At 32.3% G+C, this 21096-nt stretch overlaps 2 protein-coding genes across 2 annotated transcripts in view; both read right to left on the bottom strand.

Moving 5' to 3' along the window:
- LOC128987313 (chitin deacetylase 1) overlaps positions 1 to 629 on the bottom strand; it is a 40017-nt gene extending 39388 nt beyond the window's left edge. The window contains exon 1 of the mRNA XM_054408088.1: positions 522 to 629. Coding sequence (XP_054264063.1) covers positions 522 to 570 — 49 coding nt within the window. The 5' untranslated portion in view covers positions 571 to 629. The remainder of the gene's footprint in view (positions 1 to 521) is intronic.
- Positions 630 to 4152: 3523 nt separating this feature from the next.
- Positions 4153 to 8070, bottom strand: LOC128985259 (uncharacterized). The gene is made up of 2 exons (XM_054404650.1): positions 5829 to 8070; positions 4153 to 4961 (listed from the first exon to the last, which is right to left on the bottom strand). The coding sequence occupies exons 1-2, from the start codon at positions 8068 to 8070 to the stop codon at positions 4153 to 4155; spliced, it is 3051 nt and encodes a 1016-aa protein (XP_054260625.1).
- Between the last annotated feature and the right edge of the window lie 13026 nt (positions 8071 to 21096).

Genomic DNA, 21096 nt, shown 5'->3' with positions numbered 1-21096 from the left:
AGGAATCTGAATCAGCTGTTTTGCTATAAAAAAACTTTTACATGTAATTGATACATTTCAATTACTCGAAAACGTTGAGACCGATGCAAACCATGTTTTCACCTTTTTCTGATGACCAGGTTCACTGTATTTTCTCAAATACGTCCCTTAACTGTGAAACTTTCATCAATTTGAAAGAAAACATCGCGACAATAGAGACCGTAAAATTAGCTTTAAGAGACCACAAATGTTGTTATAGTGTAGGAAATGTAGCTGCAAATACATAAAAACTTTGAGGCCCTTACCAACCTATCTGGAGAGTTTTTGAAAACCATAATTATGATAGCGTTTCTTATACATCCCTTATAGTGAGATCTGTTTCATAAATTAAAAAAATTAATTCTTGGTGATCATCCTGGCTGAAACACCATTGATACAAAAACTGTATCAGCTGTCACTTAAAAATTAAATTTAAGAAAAGTAATCTCCAACATGGGGTTATATTGGTAGACAAGTATATCCATATGGTACTTTGTACTCACCTAAGGGCAGTAGCGCGGCCAAATACACACATATCCGTACACTCTTCATAGCTGCCACTCGCCAACTGACTCCGGACCACTCTCCACTCACTCGCTCCGCTCCATGAATGGAGGCCCCCTCCCCCTGTGACTTACCTTTCTCCGATTCCCAGTTTTGCTTCCTCATTCATAAAAGTGAAAATCCTGCTGCCTCCCACGACACGTGGGATAGATGGAATAGAGAAACCGATTTACTGGAACTGAATAAATCTGACAAGAAATACTTTAGGGATTTTTTTACTAGATTTTATTGTTGTTGGTTATTATTGCTAAATAACTTCGTGATCAGCATCGTACGTGTTGTTAAATTACCTGAATGTACAAAAATACTTCAAATAGCACTTTTAATAATATATTTACAATTATACTGTTTACTCTCCAAACCACATATTCTCAAACGATAATGAAAACCTCAAGAGCGATGTCATAAAAACCTTGTCTGTCCGACCACTATGCTCAATCAATTTTGTTCAACACTAACTTGCCTACTGATCGTTTAGGAGCGAACTTAACGTACGGTAGGAGCCTTAATTCCACCAATATACCTTTAAACCTTACTCTGCCACCAGCTAGAGAACTGGAGAGATCTGTACGAAGCTGAGAATATTGTTAGTAAGTTTAATGCTTTCAAAAGTACATTAATTATTTATCATTTCGACATTTAATTTCAAAAAAGAATTTAAAAACTCAATTCAAAAAACAAAAGACAAATTTTATGTTCAGCTGAACTTTTAAAGCTAAAAGAGCCATGTCTTTTATACTATGAGAAGACAAAGCACCTCAAATCTGATAATGTTCTATCTGAGAATCTATCTGAGAGACTATCTGAGATAAAAAAAATGAATATAGGGAACTAATTAGAGATTTAAAGACGAAAATGGTAAATTGACGAGATCGAAGAATCAGACAGTAAAACTAAAGGTATTTGGAAAGTAATAAATGAAAACAGGCCAAGAAATAAGGCAAAGCTGTATTGTTTTGCTGTATGCTGTAGAAGCTGAGGTCCCATCCTACTAATATTATAAATGAGAAAGTTTGGATGTATGAGTAGTGTAAAAACGCTATTCACTGGATGAGGTGCAGCACGAGCAACCCCCAATTGTACCATAGCACCTCACCATGTGTACACGATATTTTACGTTTCACCTGTTTTGGATACATATGTTTTGGATATATATGCTATTTACTGCATGAGAAGCAACGTATAAAAAGGCTATTCACTGCAGGAGGAGCAACCCCAATTGTACCATAGCACCTCACCATGTGTACAGATATTTTACTCATGATGTTTCACCTGTTTTGGTTGTAATGTATATTTTATGTACACACACTATTCACTGGATGAGGAGGAATAACACCGTGTACTGTTCATAGTTAATGATAGTTCTTGCACTTCACAAATCTTATTACTTGATTGCTTTGCCTTGAATATTTATTTTGAGTGAGGTATTGGGATTATCACCGTGTAGTCTACTGTTTATAGTTTATGATATTTTACTGGGTGTTATTGAACTTAATAAATCTTTTTACTTGATTATTTTGGTTTGGATAAATATTTTGTGTAAAAATGCTATTCACTGTATATGAGGAGCAACACCGTGTACTGTTCATAGTTAACGATATTTATTGAGCATTATAAGTCTTGTTACTTGATTGCTTTGCCTTGAATATATATTTTGTAGGGGCTTTCTCACCAAATTGTCATTCTCTATTTTAAATACGTTGTTGTGTGTTCATTGATTTCATCTACACATTGACTAGTGAAAGGAAAAGGGGTCCTGCCAGCTGTCCAGACCCACCATCCTTCTCTCGTCTCGTGACCTCCATCCTTATTTCCAATGACACTATTATTCTAAGTGAAATAGATTAAAGAAAATAAATTTTAGTTTAACCAGTTGAATATAATTATTGGTGCTGCCATGAAAATGATGGGTGGGGGTTTAATAATAACTCCAAAATGAATGTCTAATAATTCTATAATTTGTCCTCAAAATAACCATTTAGATGATATATGAACAGTAATTCAGCAGGAGTAGCTTAGTATAGAATTATGCTCACATCATTATACATATAAAATTAACAATTGATTCTAATTGCTTCAAGTGTAAAGGCCTACAAAATCATTCTTTGAGTTTAGTTACTTTTAAATTGTTACATTTTGATGAAAACATAATATCAAAAACTTTGTATTTCTTTAGAAAACACTTGTAATAATTGAGTCTTTAACGATGGTTAATTAAATCAGACAAACTGACAACATGTGGCAAGTAGTTTAGATACATATAAAATTAACAATTGATTCTAATTGCTTTAAAAGTATATACAAAATCATTCTTTGAGTTTAGTTAGTTTACTTTTAAATTAATATATTTACATAATATTAAAAGCTATGTACTTTGTAATTCCTTGGAAAACACATGTAATAATTGAGTCTTTAACGATGGTTAATTAAATCACGCAATCTGACGACATCTGGAGAGCAAATAAATGGATATAACAAATTAATGAATAATGTTTTTCTAGTATCCTTTAGATCCTGTACATGAATATACATATAATACAACCCTGTACAACAAACATTATCAAAGGAACCAACACACCCCACTAGTACAATGGATTGATAAGCAGTGGCACTAGATGTGGGAAATTCAACATAAAAAAAAAAAAAATAATAATAATAATAATAAACAATCATCCTTGAAAGTAATAATTAACTACGTGATTATATTACAAGATACAACAACATAATACATATATCTCAGTGGTACCAAGTGCGGGGAAAATTCAAAATAAACAAACATAATAAACTATGTACTGGGATTACAAGATACAACAACAAAATACATATATCTCAGTGGCACTAGATGTGGGAAATTCAAAATAAACAAACATAATAAACTACGTAATGGTATTACAAGATAGTGGCACCAAGTGCGGGGAAATTCAAAATAAACAATCATAATAAACTACGTATTGGCCTTACAAGATAGAACTCAGTAGCACCAAGAGCAAGAAAAATAATAAAAAACATCCTTGAAAGTAATAATTAACTACGTACTGGCAAAATCATTATTACAAGTTAGTGGCACCAAGTGTGGGAAATTCAAAATAAACAAACATAATTAACTACTTACTGGCATTACAAGATAGAACATACATATAGACCCTTTTTATTTGTTAATTCTCATTTCAAATTTAACTACTTTCTCAAAACACTGTCCTGAATTTTTGGCCTCACATTCCCCACGCTCCGTTAAAAGTTTATTGAAACCACTCTCAATTTCATTAGCTATACTACTCTCTACTGTTAGGATGATTGATTTAGTTTTAAAATTCAATTTACTAACATCACCATCTTTTGTGTATTGGGATTCTATGTAAAATTGAAATCTAACTACCTTGTTTTTCTCTACATTCTTCCTTAGTATTTCTTGAATCTGCTCCCTCAGGTCCTCAAGAAAATCTTCCATACTTCTACATGTTTCCCCGATGTGTTGGACACTCCATCTCTCCACCTTTCCTTGAAATGCACTTCTAACAAGAACTAACTCCATTCCTTTTTATATATCTGAAAAATTTAGAATAATTAATCTTAGTCGGGTTTTGGGATAGCATAGTGTCCGAACGCAAGAGTATCAATTTTGTTTGGTAAAATGTACCGTTTCTTATCATCTGGATTTAAGCATAGCTTTCTCTGTTTAATTAGGGATACTGCCCCCTTTGAAGATGATATTCGTACATTATCTAACCATAGTCCAGTTTTAGTTTCTGCTTCCTTAGGTCGTGTGTTAAAGAGGCTATCTTTATAGTCTTCAAAGTCCACCTCTTTCTGTACTACTCTCTTCTGTGTTCCTTTGCTTTTCTTCTTGTTTGTTTCTTCGATTTTCTTCTTTACATCAAACTTCTTGGTGGCGTACTCCTTACTGCGTAGACCGACAAACTCCGTTAAAATGTTGGGTGCTAGTTCATCTTTGAACTTACCAAGGACCAGTTTATTTTTTAAAGAATGTAAAGGATGTTTAGGGTCGTAATTCCGGGTGTCAAGCTCATTCAAAATTTTGGGGTCGTTAGCTATGTCATTGTATAGGTCTTGAGTGAATATCGTCATAGCATATGCATCGGTATCTTTGTAGTTGATTTGTATGTTGTCCCCGTATTTAGGTTTTAGAACATCATAGTAAAAAGAAAATAAGTGGACTTTACTCAAATCAAGGACTGCTGCACCAATAAAGATGGGTTTGTCAAACACGATTGTCTTTGGGGCCATATTGTACATAACAAGACTTTCACCAAAATCATAACTGTCTATAAACTGCGGGCTAAACGATAGTTTGCTAGCCTGTTCACAAGTCGTTGGGACTACTACTCGGATCCGTTTTTCCACTCGTTCACAAGTCTTCCCTGAAAAAGAAAAGCAAACATTTTAGGGTGGGAAATAGTTAAATTCTTAATAAGATTTAACCCCCATCAAAGAGTGTAGATTTGCAAACTGACCTTATATCTCAGTGTTTTTTTTTTAAAGTTCCTGTGTTATCCATATTATTTGTCAGCTAGATAATTTAATTTTTGTTAATATTTAAGGAAACATGTGCTACAGAAATGAAATATTTAAAAAAAACATTTTAATTTGGGTTGATGTAAATATTACAATGGAATAAAGTGAGAATGTTTGGTCAAAAAGAAAACTGAATTAACGCTGTGCTGAATTTCTTGAGCAATCATTGAAAGACCCGATTTGTAAACTATGATTTATAATCGTTATTATGGACAACCTAATACGGCTATGAGTGGGAAACATTTCTAGAAAAGACCATTATAATTTTTAGCCTATAATAAGTGTTGATCATATTACACTGTTATGTACATCGTGAGTATTTCCATAATCTTTGAATCGACTATCAGAAATTATGACTGTTATTTGTTTCAAAATATTCTCAAATTCAAGCAACAGGTACACTAGTTATCCATGAATTTTTGACATGAGTGTGAAAAGTCTAGGTGTTAATTGACATAACTTGAAAAATATGTGTGAAAATCTAGGTGTTAATTGACATAACTTGTAAAATGTGTGTGAAAATCTAGATGTTAATTGACATAACTTGTAAAATTTGTGTGAAAATCTAGATGTTAATTGACAAAACTTGTAAAATATGTGTAAAAATCTAGGTGTTAATTGACATAACTTGTAAAATTTGTGTGGAACATCTAGTTGTTAATTGACATAACTTGAAAAATTGTGTGAAAATCTAGGTGTTAATTGACACTCACCATATAAAGCATTGTTCATAAGCTTCCAAAATTCCTCTTCAAATGGGTTGCCTGACTCAATTCTCTTTTTGGTCGTCAATTCGACATATGGAGCGATGTATGGGGATTGCCTGAACTTGATTCCTCTGTGGATCTTGGTGAGAATTAGTCCGTGTTCCACAGCCTGTTGTAGAGCTCGGTAATGACAGACATACTTCGTCCTCGAGCCAAGTGTCTCCATTAGCATATTTTGTCCATCAATCACTTGGACCTCGGGTAGGAACGGCATGTCGTTGTGAGTGTCGTGTAGATGATCGGGGTATTGGAAGTCCGCCTCCAAAAAGTAGCCGGTGTCTGAGTCCGGGGGTAGTTGTAGGACTTCTTTCACTAAATCGTCATTCCCCTCAACCCAAGTGAATTCACTTATTGGTAGGTGTTTCGATAAACAAAAGCCATATAAATTATTGGCATCAATATACCATAAATAAGAGGTTGGTTTTGTGGGATCGTAGAGGTGTTCCATATAAGGGTTATTTGCACGGCTTAAGCGGTGTGAGCATCCCACTAATCCTCCACGCATTCCTCTCTGAACAAACTTGACCATTTCTAGGTCAGTTAACAAATCAATTGTTACATTTGTATAACGTAACATGGCATCAAAGGTCAGTCCTGGAGTACTTACATAGTATAGTGGATCGAGTTGGAATTCCCTCATTGACATTGCTCTAAAGTCCTCAAATACATCTGCCAATAGTAAAACGTCACACATCTGGTAAATCATGACATAGTCCTTTAGGGTTTTGCATTCAAAAACTCGCCAAATGGATTTTGCGTGTTCGTAATTTTGTGGATTTATGTCTTCATCTGTTAAAATGGAGTAAAATGATTCCATTGGAGGGAGAGATGTTTCTTCAAGTTTAGAGAGTGAAGAGAGATAGTCGTAGGGTAGAAAGCCTTTAGTGGTTATAAGATTGAATGTTTCGTCCTCAGGAAAGTATTTACGTGATAATGCTTTTTTATCATCACTGAGAAAGCTACTCAGTTTATCCAAAGAGAAAGAGAGGAATCGGTAACTGTCAATAAATTGAACAGTCATGCCACCCATCTTCTTAGTGAAACTTATAAAAGTGTCTGTTGTGTGGGGAATGACCGTGATTTTACCATCTTGTTTTCCTAATTCTGGAATAATGAAATTTGCATCGTAGCGGGAGAGGTTATGAACGACGACATTTACAACCCTCTGGTCTCTGTAAAAAAGATTACAGCGATTGTGGGCTGCTCCATAAAATCGGCCAGAGACATGATCATGTGAGCGTACCTTTTTATTTCTATCATCAAAACCTCCTCTTAAACATATGTGGCATGTAGTAGCTAGGTCAAACTCATGTTGTTGTTGATCGGTAAGTTCAGGGACATCTCTTATTCTCTTTGTATATAACACCTTTTCAATTTTTTCTACATCTTCTTTTAGCATGTCAAATAGCTTGCTTGGAGCATCAAGACCACAGTAGGCTCTGTAGTTGGTCAGCATGTCACTTTCTTCATCTTTTACTAAATATCCGAATGAAAAGGGGATATGTTTTTGTAGAATAACAGTGTTGCTAGATCCGGGTTCTTCAACAGGTATTGTCAATGATTCAAAATCCAGATAAATTGTGAATCGTTTCTTTCTAAGATTCTCAAAATTCCTGAAGTAAAGCTTAGATTTGTTGCCCTTTGGAGTGTCATTAAACAATGGGCCGCCACTAATTCCTTGACAAAATTCTGCGTGTCTTTTGAGCTGTTCTTCTGCTTTCTTGTTAGGTGTGTTGTAAAAATAAGCCCTACATCTTCTACACATTTTTACAAAATGTCGATGTTTAGATATCCTGTTCCTTAGCAATCCTTCAAAGTCCAGGATTAGGTGGTACACATTTCCCACTCTAATCAAATCAAAGTGTTTATCTTCATCTACAAAGCCAACACTGGTGATATACGCAGGAATTAGTTTTCCTTCATGAATAGAAAAAATTGACAGCGAAACACAATTTCTCCTCTCAAAGCTAGGAAAGTCTGTTACATCTTCCCCCCATTCAAATACAGTAGTATTATCCTTAGAAGAAATTGCGTACTTAAAAGATTCTTCTCTGTTTAGTTCAGGGGGAGATTTTTGGATGTATTTCGTGTCTAAGGTTTTCTCACTAAAGCACTGATGAAGTTCCAAATCTTCTTTAGTCTTGAATTTGTCACTACATATGCGACAGAAATAACAACCTCCTGCCATGTTATGGATAAGTTTGAGATGTAAAACTAAAGAACTGTTGGTAGCAAAAGTTTTGCTACACAACCTACATTTAACTCGTTTAGGTAAGAACCGATGTTTAGTTCCAAGGTGAGCTAGGAGACCTTTCTCAGTTACAAATTTTCTAGGGCATCTTTTACATTGGAAATTGGTTGATTTTAGTTCATGATTTTCTTCTAAATGACGTTTGAAGTTGTCAAGTAGATGAAATGAGCTCGTACACTTTGGACAGTAAAATCTACTCTTAGGAAGGTTATGCTTCAATCTATTGTGTAAAACAATGCTCCTTTGATTCTTGAATATTTTTGGGGGAGTACACAGTTTACACAGTATTTTAATGTTGGAGTGTACATTTGTAATATGCCGTGTCAAGTTAGATTGGAGTGTGAATGTTTCATCACAAATGCCACAGTTAAATACAGGTGTATTTCTTGCATGTTTAATAGCAATATGTCGTCTCAAGTTAGATTTTCGTGAGAATGATTCTTTACAAATCTCACAGTTATATACAGATGTATTTCTTGCATGTTTAATAGCAATATGTCGTCTCAAGCTAGATTTTCGTGAGAATGATTCTTTACAAATCTCACAGATATATACAGGTATATTTCTTGCATGTTTAAGACCAATATGCTGTGTCAAATTAGATTTTCGTGAGAATGTTTCTTCGCAAATCTCGCAATTATATACAGGAATATTTCTTACATGTTTAAGAGCAATATGCTGTTTCAAGTTAGATTTATCTTTGAATGCTTTGTGGCATGTGTCACAGCTGAATGTTGAGGATGGAAAATTATGTGATTGGTCTTTGTGGCGTTTAAGGTTAGATTTTCTATTAAATACCAAATCACAGATGTCACAAATAAACTTTTTATGTACAATTTTTATATGACTATCCAGCTCATTTTTCGTCGCATATGCATTTGAACATAATGAGCATGGGAAAAAGCCAGTATCTCCGAAACTAGAAGTAGATGGTTGTGGGTCGTCCATCTGCCCTAAAAGAAAAAAAAAGAACGAAATAGAAAGAAGGTTTTGAATCAAAATAAAACAAACATTGGAGAGAATGATGACCCACAGTCGAGGCTCATTAATGCAAAGTGAAAACGAAAGCATGCCCTCCCGTTACTGGACTCAGAACCGGTTTATGTCAATGACCCGACCCACCTCAACTCACCCGACCCTGTAACTCGACTTTGCTCCAAATCTCTCTAGTTCGTAGTAAGAAATCATTAATATCGCATTACCCTTTTAAGACACGTTGGCTAGAGCATAGCCATAAGGCCCATCGTGCAAACTGGTATTAGATTTAAAAAAAAAAAAAAAAAAAAAAAAAACCAATTATAATTTAGTTTAGACAACCTTTATGTTCTAAGATTATACCCGGTATAAAATAACATGCAAACTAATAACATTAGACTTCTCATTCCACTGTAAATTTTAAAGTACATTTTTGTGTCTAGTTTATGTACGGTGACACTGGGCGCTAGTGTCGACAACATTTTGTTTCTATTATTTTAGGGTTAATTTCTTAATTTGTGCTTTACTGTTTAGTTATATAACCAGGGGACAAGTTATTGTTCATGATTGGATCGTATTATTTGGTTAAACGAGGTTATAAATGACTGTAATATTGTAAACAAAACACGACCTCTACATAAACCGTACAGAACTAACAATAAAATTGTCTTCAGCTGTTCCATAAGGATGAGAAATCTAGCTAGTAACTATTCATGTTTAATGTTTACTTACCACATATAGGAGGAAGGTCTATTACTGAATTGTGGTGGAAGTTGTAGCAAAATATTAGCTGAAAAAAAAATGAGTCAATAATTTCACACCATTATATTCATTATATTTACATATCACTCTTATAAGCAAAATACCACTCATTTTTAATAGTCAATAACTAACGGTTGCACATAATAATCTCAATAAAAACAGCTCCTATGATTGTAAAAAATATCTATGCTAGACTCTGTTCTGGGAATATTAGTTGAAAACTTTAATATATTTTACTAAATTGTAACAAATCAGTAGGACATTACAAAGGAAAATGACATTCCTATGAATGAATGATACATTTGGTATGTATGATGTATTACTAAGAAAAGAGTAATTAGAACTGTTCAAATATACACGATCTATATCTATAAAAGAGGAAATATGTATGTATATACCCTAGTATGGTCTCCGAAACCGCTTGACAATTTGTAATAAAACTTTCAGGCATTCAAGGATGGTTTGTGTTAAGTTTGATACAGACCCGTCAAAATGGTTCTACCCCAGTGATTTTTAAGGGAATTTTACAACTAGAATATAATGTTTATGTATGTCTAGATGACATTTTGTATTTTTAAACAAAATTGACGCATTGTTCCACGATACCAGTGATACCAGTGACTAACGCAATAACGGTCAACAACTTATCCACATGAAAGAGTTTATTCTATAATTAAGAATGAGAGAACGGCTTAATTAATCCAAAATTATCTGTAGACTGAGTTATTCAACCTCTTAAACGAATTAAACACCTTGAGCAATGCTCATTCCCCTGGAATTAACATGTAAAATGTCTATGATGAAACTTTTTGTAACTTGGTATCCAATTAAAAACTCCAACAAAACATGAAGCCAATTACAATAATTTACCTTTAACATACTAGAAAATAGGGATTCTAAAGATGACTAAAAAGAAAACGGTTACTTACCAAATAATATAGGTAGTGTTGAAAACAGGGTACATGAGACACTCTCCAACCATAAACTGAAATAAAATATTATATCAATATTTTATGTCAACTCAACAATAAGTAATAAGTAATATTATAAATGTGAAAGTTTGTGTGTTGATTTGAAGTTCAATCACACATTAACAAATGGACAGATTGAGCTGAAATTTGGCATGATGATAGCTCATATTCCCAATATAGGTATATTCTTATCTAAAAGATCTCCGCCCCAGTGGCTCTGTAGTTCCCCATGTTAACATTATGAGGGAATTAAAGAATTTATTCAGCTGTTGATTCTATGATATGCAAAAGACTTAAAAAGTTATTGGGTGCAGCATTATATATGACAACCGCTAATTTGAACTAAGTAGCAACAAAAGTGTAGTACCCAGTGAGAACTAACTGTCAAAGTAGGCATGTTTATAGCGATTTTATATTTTTAATTTCATGAATAATTTATGATATTTTGAAATCTTTAATAATTCTTTTTCTCTATTATTTAGGTAAAGTACTGGAACATGATGGCTATGATAGTTGTGTAATAAAATATTATACCATAAATTTAAACTGTGTCCTCCCCCATTGCAAGCGCTAAGTAAGAGTATTATCTGCAATAAGCATTTTACACTGATGCCAACCACGTACGAAGGACGGGTACTCTGCTAGTTAATAATAAAATTCTCAAGATGATAAAGGTTTAACCCTAACTCAAAAATATGACAGTAACAAAGAACTCATTCTTATTCAATACATTAATATTCAGTACACAGTGTACTACAGTTATATAGTATTAGTGTATAGTTATACGGAATAATAAAAAATAGACCCAGAAATATTCTAAATCGAACAGTGTTAGGGTTTATAACATATTTCTCAAAAGTGTTTCCTCATTTAATTTGTACAATTAAAATCAAAATCAGCTAAGAAATCACTGTGCACGAGAATTGTCCAATGTAACAAGATAATCTAAAGGTTGAATAGAGTTAGAACTATCAGACAAATGTAAAGAGTTACATACCTTAGATGTGCTGGGACACTAGTGTCGGCAAGGAGATGCGATTCGCAACTGCGCAGATCACTGACCTGCCTCCATTTTATACTGCAAATTTGCCGTTCATCTAACGGGAGTGTTACCGTTACACAGAATCATTCGCAACTGCGAAGATCACTGCTGACCTGCCTCCATCTACTGCGAATTTACCGTTCATCTAACGGGAGTGTTACCGTTACACAGAATCGCAGAATCGGAAGAAGGTACCAGGAGGCAGAGCTCAATTTTTGCAAACCTTCTCATCGCTTGGTAGCAGTTGAATGATTTCGTTGTTTATCAGTTTAGTAAGGATTACACGGTATTTATATATTCTCTGCTCATCATCCAGTGAATAGCAGTCTCACTCAAAATATATATTCAAGGCAAAGCACTCAAGTAACAAGATTTGTGAAGTTCAATAAATATCGTTAACTATAAACAGTACACGGTGTTGCTCCTCATATACAGTGGATAGCGTTTTTACACAAAATATATACTCAAACCAAAATAATCAAGTAAAAAGATTTATTAAGTTCAATAACACCCAGTAAAATATCATAAACTATAAACAGTAGACTACACGGTGATAATCCCAATACCTCACTCAAAATAAATATTCAAGGCAAAGCAATCAAGTAATAAGATTTGTGAAGTGCAAGAACTATCATTAACTATGAACAGTACACGGTGTTATTCCTCCTCATCCAGTGAATAGTGTGTGTACATAAAATATACATTACAACCAAAACAGGTGAAACATCATGAGTAAAATATCTGTACACATGGTGAGGTGCTATGGTACAATTGGGGTTGCTCCTCCTGCAGTGAATAGCCTTTTTATACGTTGCTTCTCATGCAGTAAATAGCATATATATCCAAAACATATGTATCCAAAACAGGTGAAACGTAAAATATCGTGTACACATGGTGAGGTGCTATGGTACAATTGGGGGTTGCTCGTGCTGCACCTCATCCAGTGAATAGCATTTTTACACTACTTGTATGGATGTATGTATGGATGTATGTTTGTGACAAGTGAACGCATTAACCACTGGACGGATTTTGCTGAAATTTGGCATGATGATAGCTCACATTCCCGATTAACATATAGGCATATTCTTATCTCGAAAATCCTAGTGGCTCTATAGTTCCCCATGTTAACCTTATGAGTATTCATTTTAAAAGGGAATTAAATAATTTAGTCAGCTGTTTCAACTAAAAAGTTGATTCTATGATATGCAAAAGCATTAAAAACTTACAAGGATTACCAACAGGGTGCAGCACTATTATTTCTTTTACATTTATGACAACAGCTAATTTGCAACCAAAAGGTGAGTGAGCATAGCGAACGAACTTCAACCTGGAGGCGAGTTAGCGTAGTGAACGAGCTAACCTAAAGGCAAGTGAGCGTAGCGAACGAGATAACCTGAAGGCAAGTGAGGGCAGCGAACGAGCTCCAACCTAAAGGTGAGTGAGCGTAGCGAACGAGCTCCAACCTAAAGGTGAGTGAGCGTAGCGAACGAACCTCAACCAGGACGTGATTGAGCCATGCGAACGAGATCATCTTGAAAATTAAGAAGTTAAACGGGGCAAAGCCCGCGGGTTACAGCTAGTAATATATATCAACGTTACTTGTAAATCATCTGTGTTTATTAGAATGGCTTACTTGTTTTGTTTTGGGAAATGGCTCATGCCAGTTTCTTGTTTCGTGAAACCCATTTAGTCAGCTGTTTATAAATAAATCACTCTTTTGGTTTTCATCATTCATCAGATGCTATTAGTAGAAAACACCAGAATGATTCAATCTAGAGATTTGATTACTATTTTCTTCGGAGATTATGAGCAATTAATAAGTAATGAATTAGTATTTTAACCAAACCAACTATTAAAGTTAATTTAATTACTAAAGTTTAATATACGTTCAGTGTTAACGATTTAGTTAAACGATTTAATAATTACATTGAAAACAAACCTACACGTTTTTAACTTGGAAATATAATATGGTAAACTTTAATATATGAATTTACCAAATGTTTGTTATGCTTCTTTAATTCAATTGTACACATTAACCAATCTCTTTCAAATGAATTAATTGTGTGAAATGTTGTCAACTGTATGAAGATAAAATTCAAATTTATTCATAACTACTTATATAAGAAAAAAGAAATTTTTATTCCTGAGATATGCAGGAAATAATCAAAAGAAAGAGCGCTATAAAAGACTAAACCAATTCGTTAAAGAAGAACGAAAGATCGTGATAATTAAAAGAACGGACATAAATTAAAAAAATTGTTCAAGTACCATTCTAATTAGTTCTACTTAAATATTTCAAAAAATAAAACCACTATCATCAAACTTAAATAATATTTAAGATATCCTTCTGATATTGAAAAATAGTCAACTTGTTTTGTTAAATACTATCCGACCTTTAATAAAGCAAAGTTGTATATCACATTATAAAGTTCGAATGTTATATCACGATAACTATGTAATAATTTATATTAGTAATAGACTATCATTGACTATATACTAAAATTGTATATAGTTTTTTCGGTATATGGTAGGCTATATAATCTCTGGAAATATATCCATTTCACCTAAAGTTAATCTATTTTTAACTACTACGAATACATTTAAACACTTGATTGATTAGTCTATGATTATTATCACTATAGAATCTAAACAGGTACAATATCACAATATAATCCCATCAAGAGTCGGTAAAGCAGATTGTAGTTTACTCTGGCATCAATAGGCTGCGCTGTTTGTCATTTTTTAAACTTTTCCATTTTTAAAACTCAATTATTGGTAATTTGAAAAAAAAAATATTGGTATACAAGTAATAGTAATTGGTAACACAATAAAATTATTATAACTCACAATAACGTACTTAAGTTAATTATCTTTATGAGAAGTTAATTATTTTGATTTAAATTGTTAAAACAAACTGTTTTCTTAATTTTGTTTGAAAGATGTGATCTTTTCGATGAAATGGTTTACGTCCTTATCACTTAGTACAGTGAGTTTGCTTTAGGATCATTACCGTACAGTAAAGGATAAATATATTAATTAATTGTTATGTAGCCTATACTGAAGATTGAAATAACATGCTTGACAAGGTAAAAATCTTACAATAAACATAATCCATCGATTTATGGAAAAATACTTCTAAGATCAAAACAAAATTATTTATATCAATTAATTAAGAATAAAAACATTTGAAACAATTTATAACCAACTATTTAATAAATAAGATTTTTACAATTTCTTGAACATAGATTTACTGATATTCTAATAATAATCCATTCTTTAAATAGTTCTTAGAAAATAATGTAATTGTTTGAAAAATAAAACGATTGTGTAAAAAAAAAGTTTTAACAGTACATTTATACATGTGCGTTACAAATAATGTTATTTCCATTGATTACCGAAGATAGTTTAATAACGTTGTTAGTACCCATCAATATAGTTATTCATTTACAATTTATATTTACATAAATTGAGGGTCTGTTTAAGTTCAAATGAACATTTAGGCATTTGTTTATTTTATCGGTTTTTGAACTTGATGTGACGAAATGTAACTAAAAATGGCATTTCCTGTTGGGCTTCGCCCCTTATGTGTTTCATTTATTTTTATAGGCTGCTTCAAAAGATTTAGTGATGCTGACAAACTTTTTTGACAACAGTTTAGATGTGAATTTAGATGTTAAAAGCGGATCTTTCAGTTGATTATTTAACCACAGATTTTAAACCAAACCAGTTTATAAAAATTGATTTAAAGGTTATTTTTGTAACTGGTCAATTGTAACTTGATTGAGGTAGTGTGAACTCTTTATGGTGTGTATCTAAAGAACGTTCAATTTACTGTATTAGTAGTTCTATTCACCTAATAACTATGTCAAATAACCATAATATTGCAATATAAAAATTAACTTGCATTATTCCTTTTGCATTTGAAACGAGTTTTGAACGGAATTAAATTGCCTAATTTGCGCATTGGTCCTCTCGTAAATTATATTTTTTTTAATTAAGTAATTTGTCAAATCAAACCTGTAACAGAAACCGGTTGAAATTTTTGAAACATTAAAGACAATTTTTGGGGATTCCACGACATACACGCTTTTACATATGCTAAACTAAAAACAGTCCTATTCCCATATTTTTTTTTTTCAATTTAGGACTATAATTATTTTTTAAATTCAAAGCTAATTAATTAAATCACACGTGTGTCGGACCAGTTTTTTAATGCTGAGTGATTTGTATTCTTCAGTTTAACCTTGACATTTCCTCATTCTTTCTCAGTTTTCAAGGCGGGACTTTCCTTAAGTGTTTTGTTTTCTGTGAAAACATAAATACACTGCATGTAATGTTGTAGTTCCACTCCGTATTCATTAATTGAATGACTAATTAGTGAAATCCATAATTCATTACTTATTTCTATAGTGAAAAACTAATAAATCGTTAAAAAGGATGTTGAAAGTTTTAAGATTACCATGAAACGTAAAGGAGACATTAAAATTAGGCTTTCAGCCTAATCAGCAATTTGTAAATTATATTTAACCAAAATTGTTTTACGTTTGAAAAAATGTATACATTTTTAATCCGCCTGCATATTTTTCTCAATTGTACAGTTGCGTTGTTAACCGATTGTGAATAAAATAGGAGGAAATACACCTTTCAATGGACCAAAAAGACATTTAACCTTTAAACAAGGTACTTTTTTAATTCTTTTATAAAAATACCCAAAAAGGAAATATCTTTAGTAAGAATAAACTTGAAATAAACCAGACATATTTTAACACATTAACTTATTTTAACATATTTTCAAAGGACACTTAAAAACAAACACGTTGATAGCGTAGGCTTGATATAACTTTTTACACATTGTCAAAATCTGTTACGCAATGACACAAAATCTCCCAACCTGTTTCTATACAAGGATAACTCCCCAGCCTCAAAACATTAATTAAAAACAATATTTAAAATTGAAAAATAAAAATAAAAACAGTAAATTTAACCTTTAATAATGTTACTATTTTGTAAAAAATAAAATAAGGTTTCGTTTTCTACCTTTAAATCGTATTTATTATACACCTTATACTGTGTATGGTAATGTAAACAATAAGTATCCCGTTCCGCCCCGAGTTCCCCTATTATATGTGAAATTAGAAATATTTACACTGTTACAACAAAAACTACAACAGTTTACTTATTCTCTATAAGAATAACACAAGCATTTTAAATTTATAATTTCTTGGAATTTTCTCCGTAACCATTAGGCGCACAATATAGCTTCAATATACCAAATAAGTTTTTTTAAACAGAAATTTTGGAAAGAATTTGCCAAATTTAATGTTTTTTTTTGTCCATAAAATCTATTTTTACTCCATAAACCAAGGTTCGATCATGCTGGCTCGCTAACTCGTTCAAATAAATGTAGGTTTACACGTTTATAAAAAATTTAATCAAAATCCGATCATTTTTGCTCGGATGGTGTTTTTGCCTCTAGGGACCTCAAAACGAAAAAGCAAATCGGTCCTGGGTCCAGACAATTAGTACTACGGTAATAGCTTATTCCTTGTCTGGAAAATCCGCTAAAACAAGCTGGAAGTCGTTTTGAGGGGTTATATTTACATAAAAAGTATTCTAGTTTTCTAGCTTAGTTTGTTAATTAATAAGAGCGTAAAGAATATAAAAGGTACGTCTAATAACACTTAAAACTTCACTTAATTTAAGTTTTACAAGACGTATCTTTTATTTACATTCCGTAAATTTAACAACACGTAAAATGCTGATCAAGAAGAAAAATATAGTTCACCAAACGGGGAAAAACTTCCATTTCACGACCTAGAGATGAAGTATACATCTATCTGGTTGGTAACGTTAATTAGATTACTGACAAGACTTCATTATTAATCATTGTCCCCTATGTATTAACTGATCAGCATGCCATTGAAAGCTCCTACATAGCGTACACCTTATTTGTGTTTATTTAAAAACTATGCTGTGAGCCAAAGCTTAAAACATTGTCTTAATTTTTTTTGTATTTTTAGTATTTTGTAGGCCTATATGTAAATTCATAACTTTATATAGCGATGACATTTGAAAATAAACTAACAATCCAATGAACTCAACTACATTTTTGAGGTTTACAATAAAATTTTTAACTAAAACATTTTCCTCATCAGCCCTACCTCTAGCATTACCATAGTCACATGCTACCCACTCCTTGGGATTGTTCTCCCTTGTCAAAAAACAAGACAAGAGACAACGCAAGGCGAGCGTGTCTCAAAAACCGCCCAAAAACTTGCCCCGTATATAGACGTTCGAGGGCATACAGCCCCAGTAGTGTTGCCGGGGTCTAGGATGCAAGAACAGGTAATTTACAATGGGAATTTATTTTGTATTTAGGAACTCATTGGTAAATAGTAAAAAAGTTAATTTTTGTTTTTTACGAAAACATTTTCATAATAATTGATTTGAACTTGACATAAAATAAATAGATGTAAATATGTATTTTTTGAATAAAAAAAATATTTTCGTTTGTACCTTTGGTAAAAAAATAAATAAAACATTGTTAAAATATTTAATTTTTATCGAAAATAGTTTTAAAACAGATTTTATATATTTTTTATCTAGAAAATAAATAAAACAGACAGATGTATTTAGGATTTTCGATATAGGAATAGGAAAGTATAGGTAACTCAAGACATTGCGTAATTAATTTAGTTTTTATTTTATTTTAAGGAAAGTCCATAATTTTACAAAAAATAAATATAACATTGTCAATTAACTACATATAATATATTTAGATGTATAAATGATTACTAACTGCAAAAGAATATAAAAAATAACATTACCTATACATACGATTTATCAATAAATACATAATATAAAATCAAGTTAAAGTTACAAGCTTTGGAGATTTTTCTTAAGTAACGAAACATTCACAATTTTTCAGCTGAATAATTGTGGGACCATTTGGCTCTTTGTATAGTAAAGTTTTTATTTTTTATCTTAATCTTATTGATGAATGCAATATTGTAAATAAAACAAAAAAGAAGAGATAAAGATTAAACAGAATAGAAATAATACAAATAAGAGTAGCTAAGCCAGGTTTATGCTATAATTGTTGCTCTAGCCCTGTCAATATAGGTTTTGTATGGAAAGTAATTATGGGAAAGCTGGATTTTTCTATGCTGTTAGACCATGTTGATATGTGTATTTCCCAAAAGTCCCCACTTCTCACCCTTGTGCTTTCCTCACATCTTCTTTTAAATTAGTTTAATATCTCTAAGACTTTATACTTGAAATCGACGAACAATTTTAAATTCATTTTTAATAAGATTTCCTATCAAAAGAATCCTTACCACAGCAGCCTAATATTCATAGTTTCGTCAAAAAAAGTAAGACAAACATACTCAAAGTATATTTTTATAATTTAATGTTATGGAACATTTCTTTGTAGCATATTTATATGAGGCCGTACTACATTATGTTTTGTTTAAAACTTCTAGTACGCAATTTAAGCTTTAAATTTACTGTTGATAACAGTTAGTTTGCGTATAGTGTTCAAAATATAAATAGTACAGTAAATGGATTTCACAGGACTAGGGTATTTTTTTATGTGCCACTACAATGAAATAAATTTACGTAAATGGCTTATGTATTTGCTACTTCTTGTAGAACACATTTAACGTTCTGTAGTTAGTTTAGTAAAGACTTTTCTGAATACCTATATGTGAGTAATGTGTATGTGTTACAGTAGCTAAGGTGTTTAATTCCATGTATGAGTACATGATCTGAGATCAAAAATTAAATGTATGTTGTAAATACATGTTTAAAAAAAAACTAGTTGGGAGATGAATCGATTCTAACCTACCATTGCGTCGCAAAATTGCAAAAAACATAAGTCGTGGAGTTAAGACTAAATAGGCAGCGACCACATAATTAAAATAAATGAAATTACATTTTTTATTCTGTGGTCGGTGTAAATAGGAAAGACAAGATAACTATCCCAGCTGACTATCCAAGTATACTTCATTTATCGTCAATCGTCGTTCGTTAATCGTCGCTTCGTTTTGAACACCTAAAGTTAATATTAACATCCAACATATTTATTTCTTAACTTTATGTGTAACCGATTGTCCCGATAAAGAAAACCCTATTTAGAATACGAATCAGCAATTAGCTTCCCTACCACCATCCAGTTTTGTTGATGCACCCCCCCCCCTCAGGAGAGGTACACGATCAAGGTGAAATCGTTTTCAGAAGGAATTGTTGAGCAGCCTAGTCTAAAGTTGCAACAGTTGTTGACCAAGGATGTTTTCTCATCCATTATTGTTGCATGGCCAAATAATGCAACGTATGGAGAAATTGTGAGAAATTTTTTTGTCCTGTCAAAATATGTACAGAGCTACAGTGGTGTTCGATGGTTACCCAGACAAGGCAACAACAATAATTACGAAAAACAAATGATGTGTTTTTTAAAATACTCTTCCTGTGAGATTCAGTTCGGTAAAGATATGAAATATGTTACAAAAAAGAACATTTTCTTTTTAACAAAAGAACGTAACTCAATAAATAGAATTTATATCAAGATAGTTAGGCAATTCCTTTAGAATTTAATATGATGATGAACATATTAATATTAATTGTAAGTCACTTAACAAATTTTTTAGAATTATTTTTGTTGTTGGAAATTATACGGGTATTTCAGTCCTTTCAATTGTAGCGGCACCCGAAATAAAGTACAATTACATACGTAAAAAGCCTACTTTTTAATTTCGTGAACATAATATACTAAAACGTATATGGATGACAAGTTAATTATGGTGGTAAGAAGAATCTTGTGTGAATTACGAACACATACCGTAATTACCGCTCTTTACCATTTTTGTTTTCTTATGCCGCGTTTACACAGGAGTTTACAAGTATAAACAAAAGTCTGGGGTTTTTTCGAAATGTTTTCACTGTTTAAATCAGAAATATTTTATCCCCAAGATGTTGTTAACAGCTTCAAAAACAATTTTTTACCTCTGAGTTCACAATATAATGTCAAAAAAGTCATTGATGACTTTGGTGTATTAACCGTGACTTCTATTTTTTACTGTTCTTTCAATGTATTGTAACGTAGAGTTCTCTCTTTCGCCCACGTGATTATCATATAAGAATAACATTGCTACACCACAGTAGGGTCTGGCACACACTCAACTCAGGGATCTGAAGGTCTAGTTTTTGCACAGG

Source organism: Macrosteles quadrilineatus, unplaced genomic scaffold (genome assembly GCF_028750875.1).
Source record: "Macrosteles quadrilineatus isolate MER2022 unplaced genomic scaffold, UCM_ALF_1.0 Scaffold_2__2_contigs__length_208266976, whole genome shotgun sequence".
NCBI classification, from domain to species: Eukaryota; Metazoa; Arthropoda; class Insecta; order Hemiptera; family Cicadellidae; genus Macrosteles; species Macrosteles quadrilineatus.
The sequence above is the reverse complement of the archived record's forward strand: the minus strand, read 5'-3'. Positions and strand labels throughout refer to the sequence as shown.

Excerpts from the sequence above, each read along its gene's own strand:
- LOC128985259 (XM_054404650.1), bottom strand. The coding sequence starts at position 8,070 with ATGGCAGGAGGTTGTTATTTCTGTCGCATATGTAGTGACAAATTCAAG. Across the intron at positions 4,962-5,828 it reads TATGAACAATGCTTTATATG|GGAAGACTTGTGAACGAGTG; the intron begins GTGAGTGTCAAT and ends TTTCTTTTTCAG.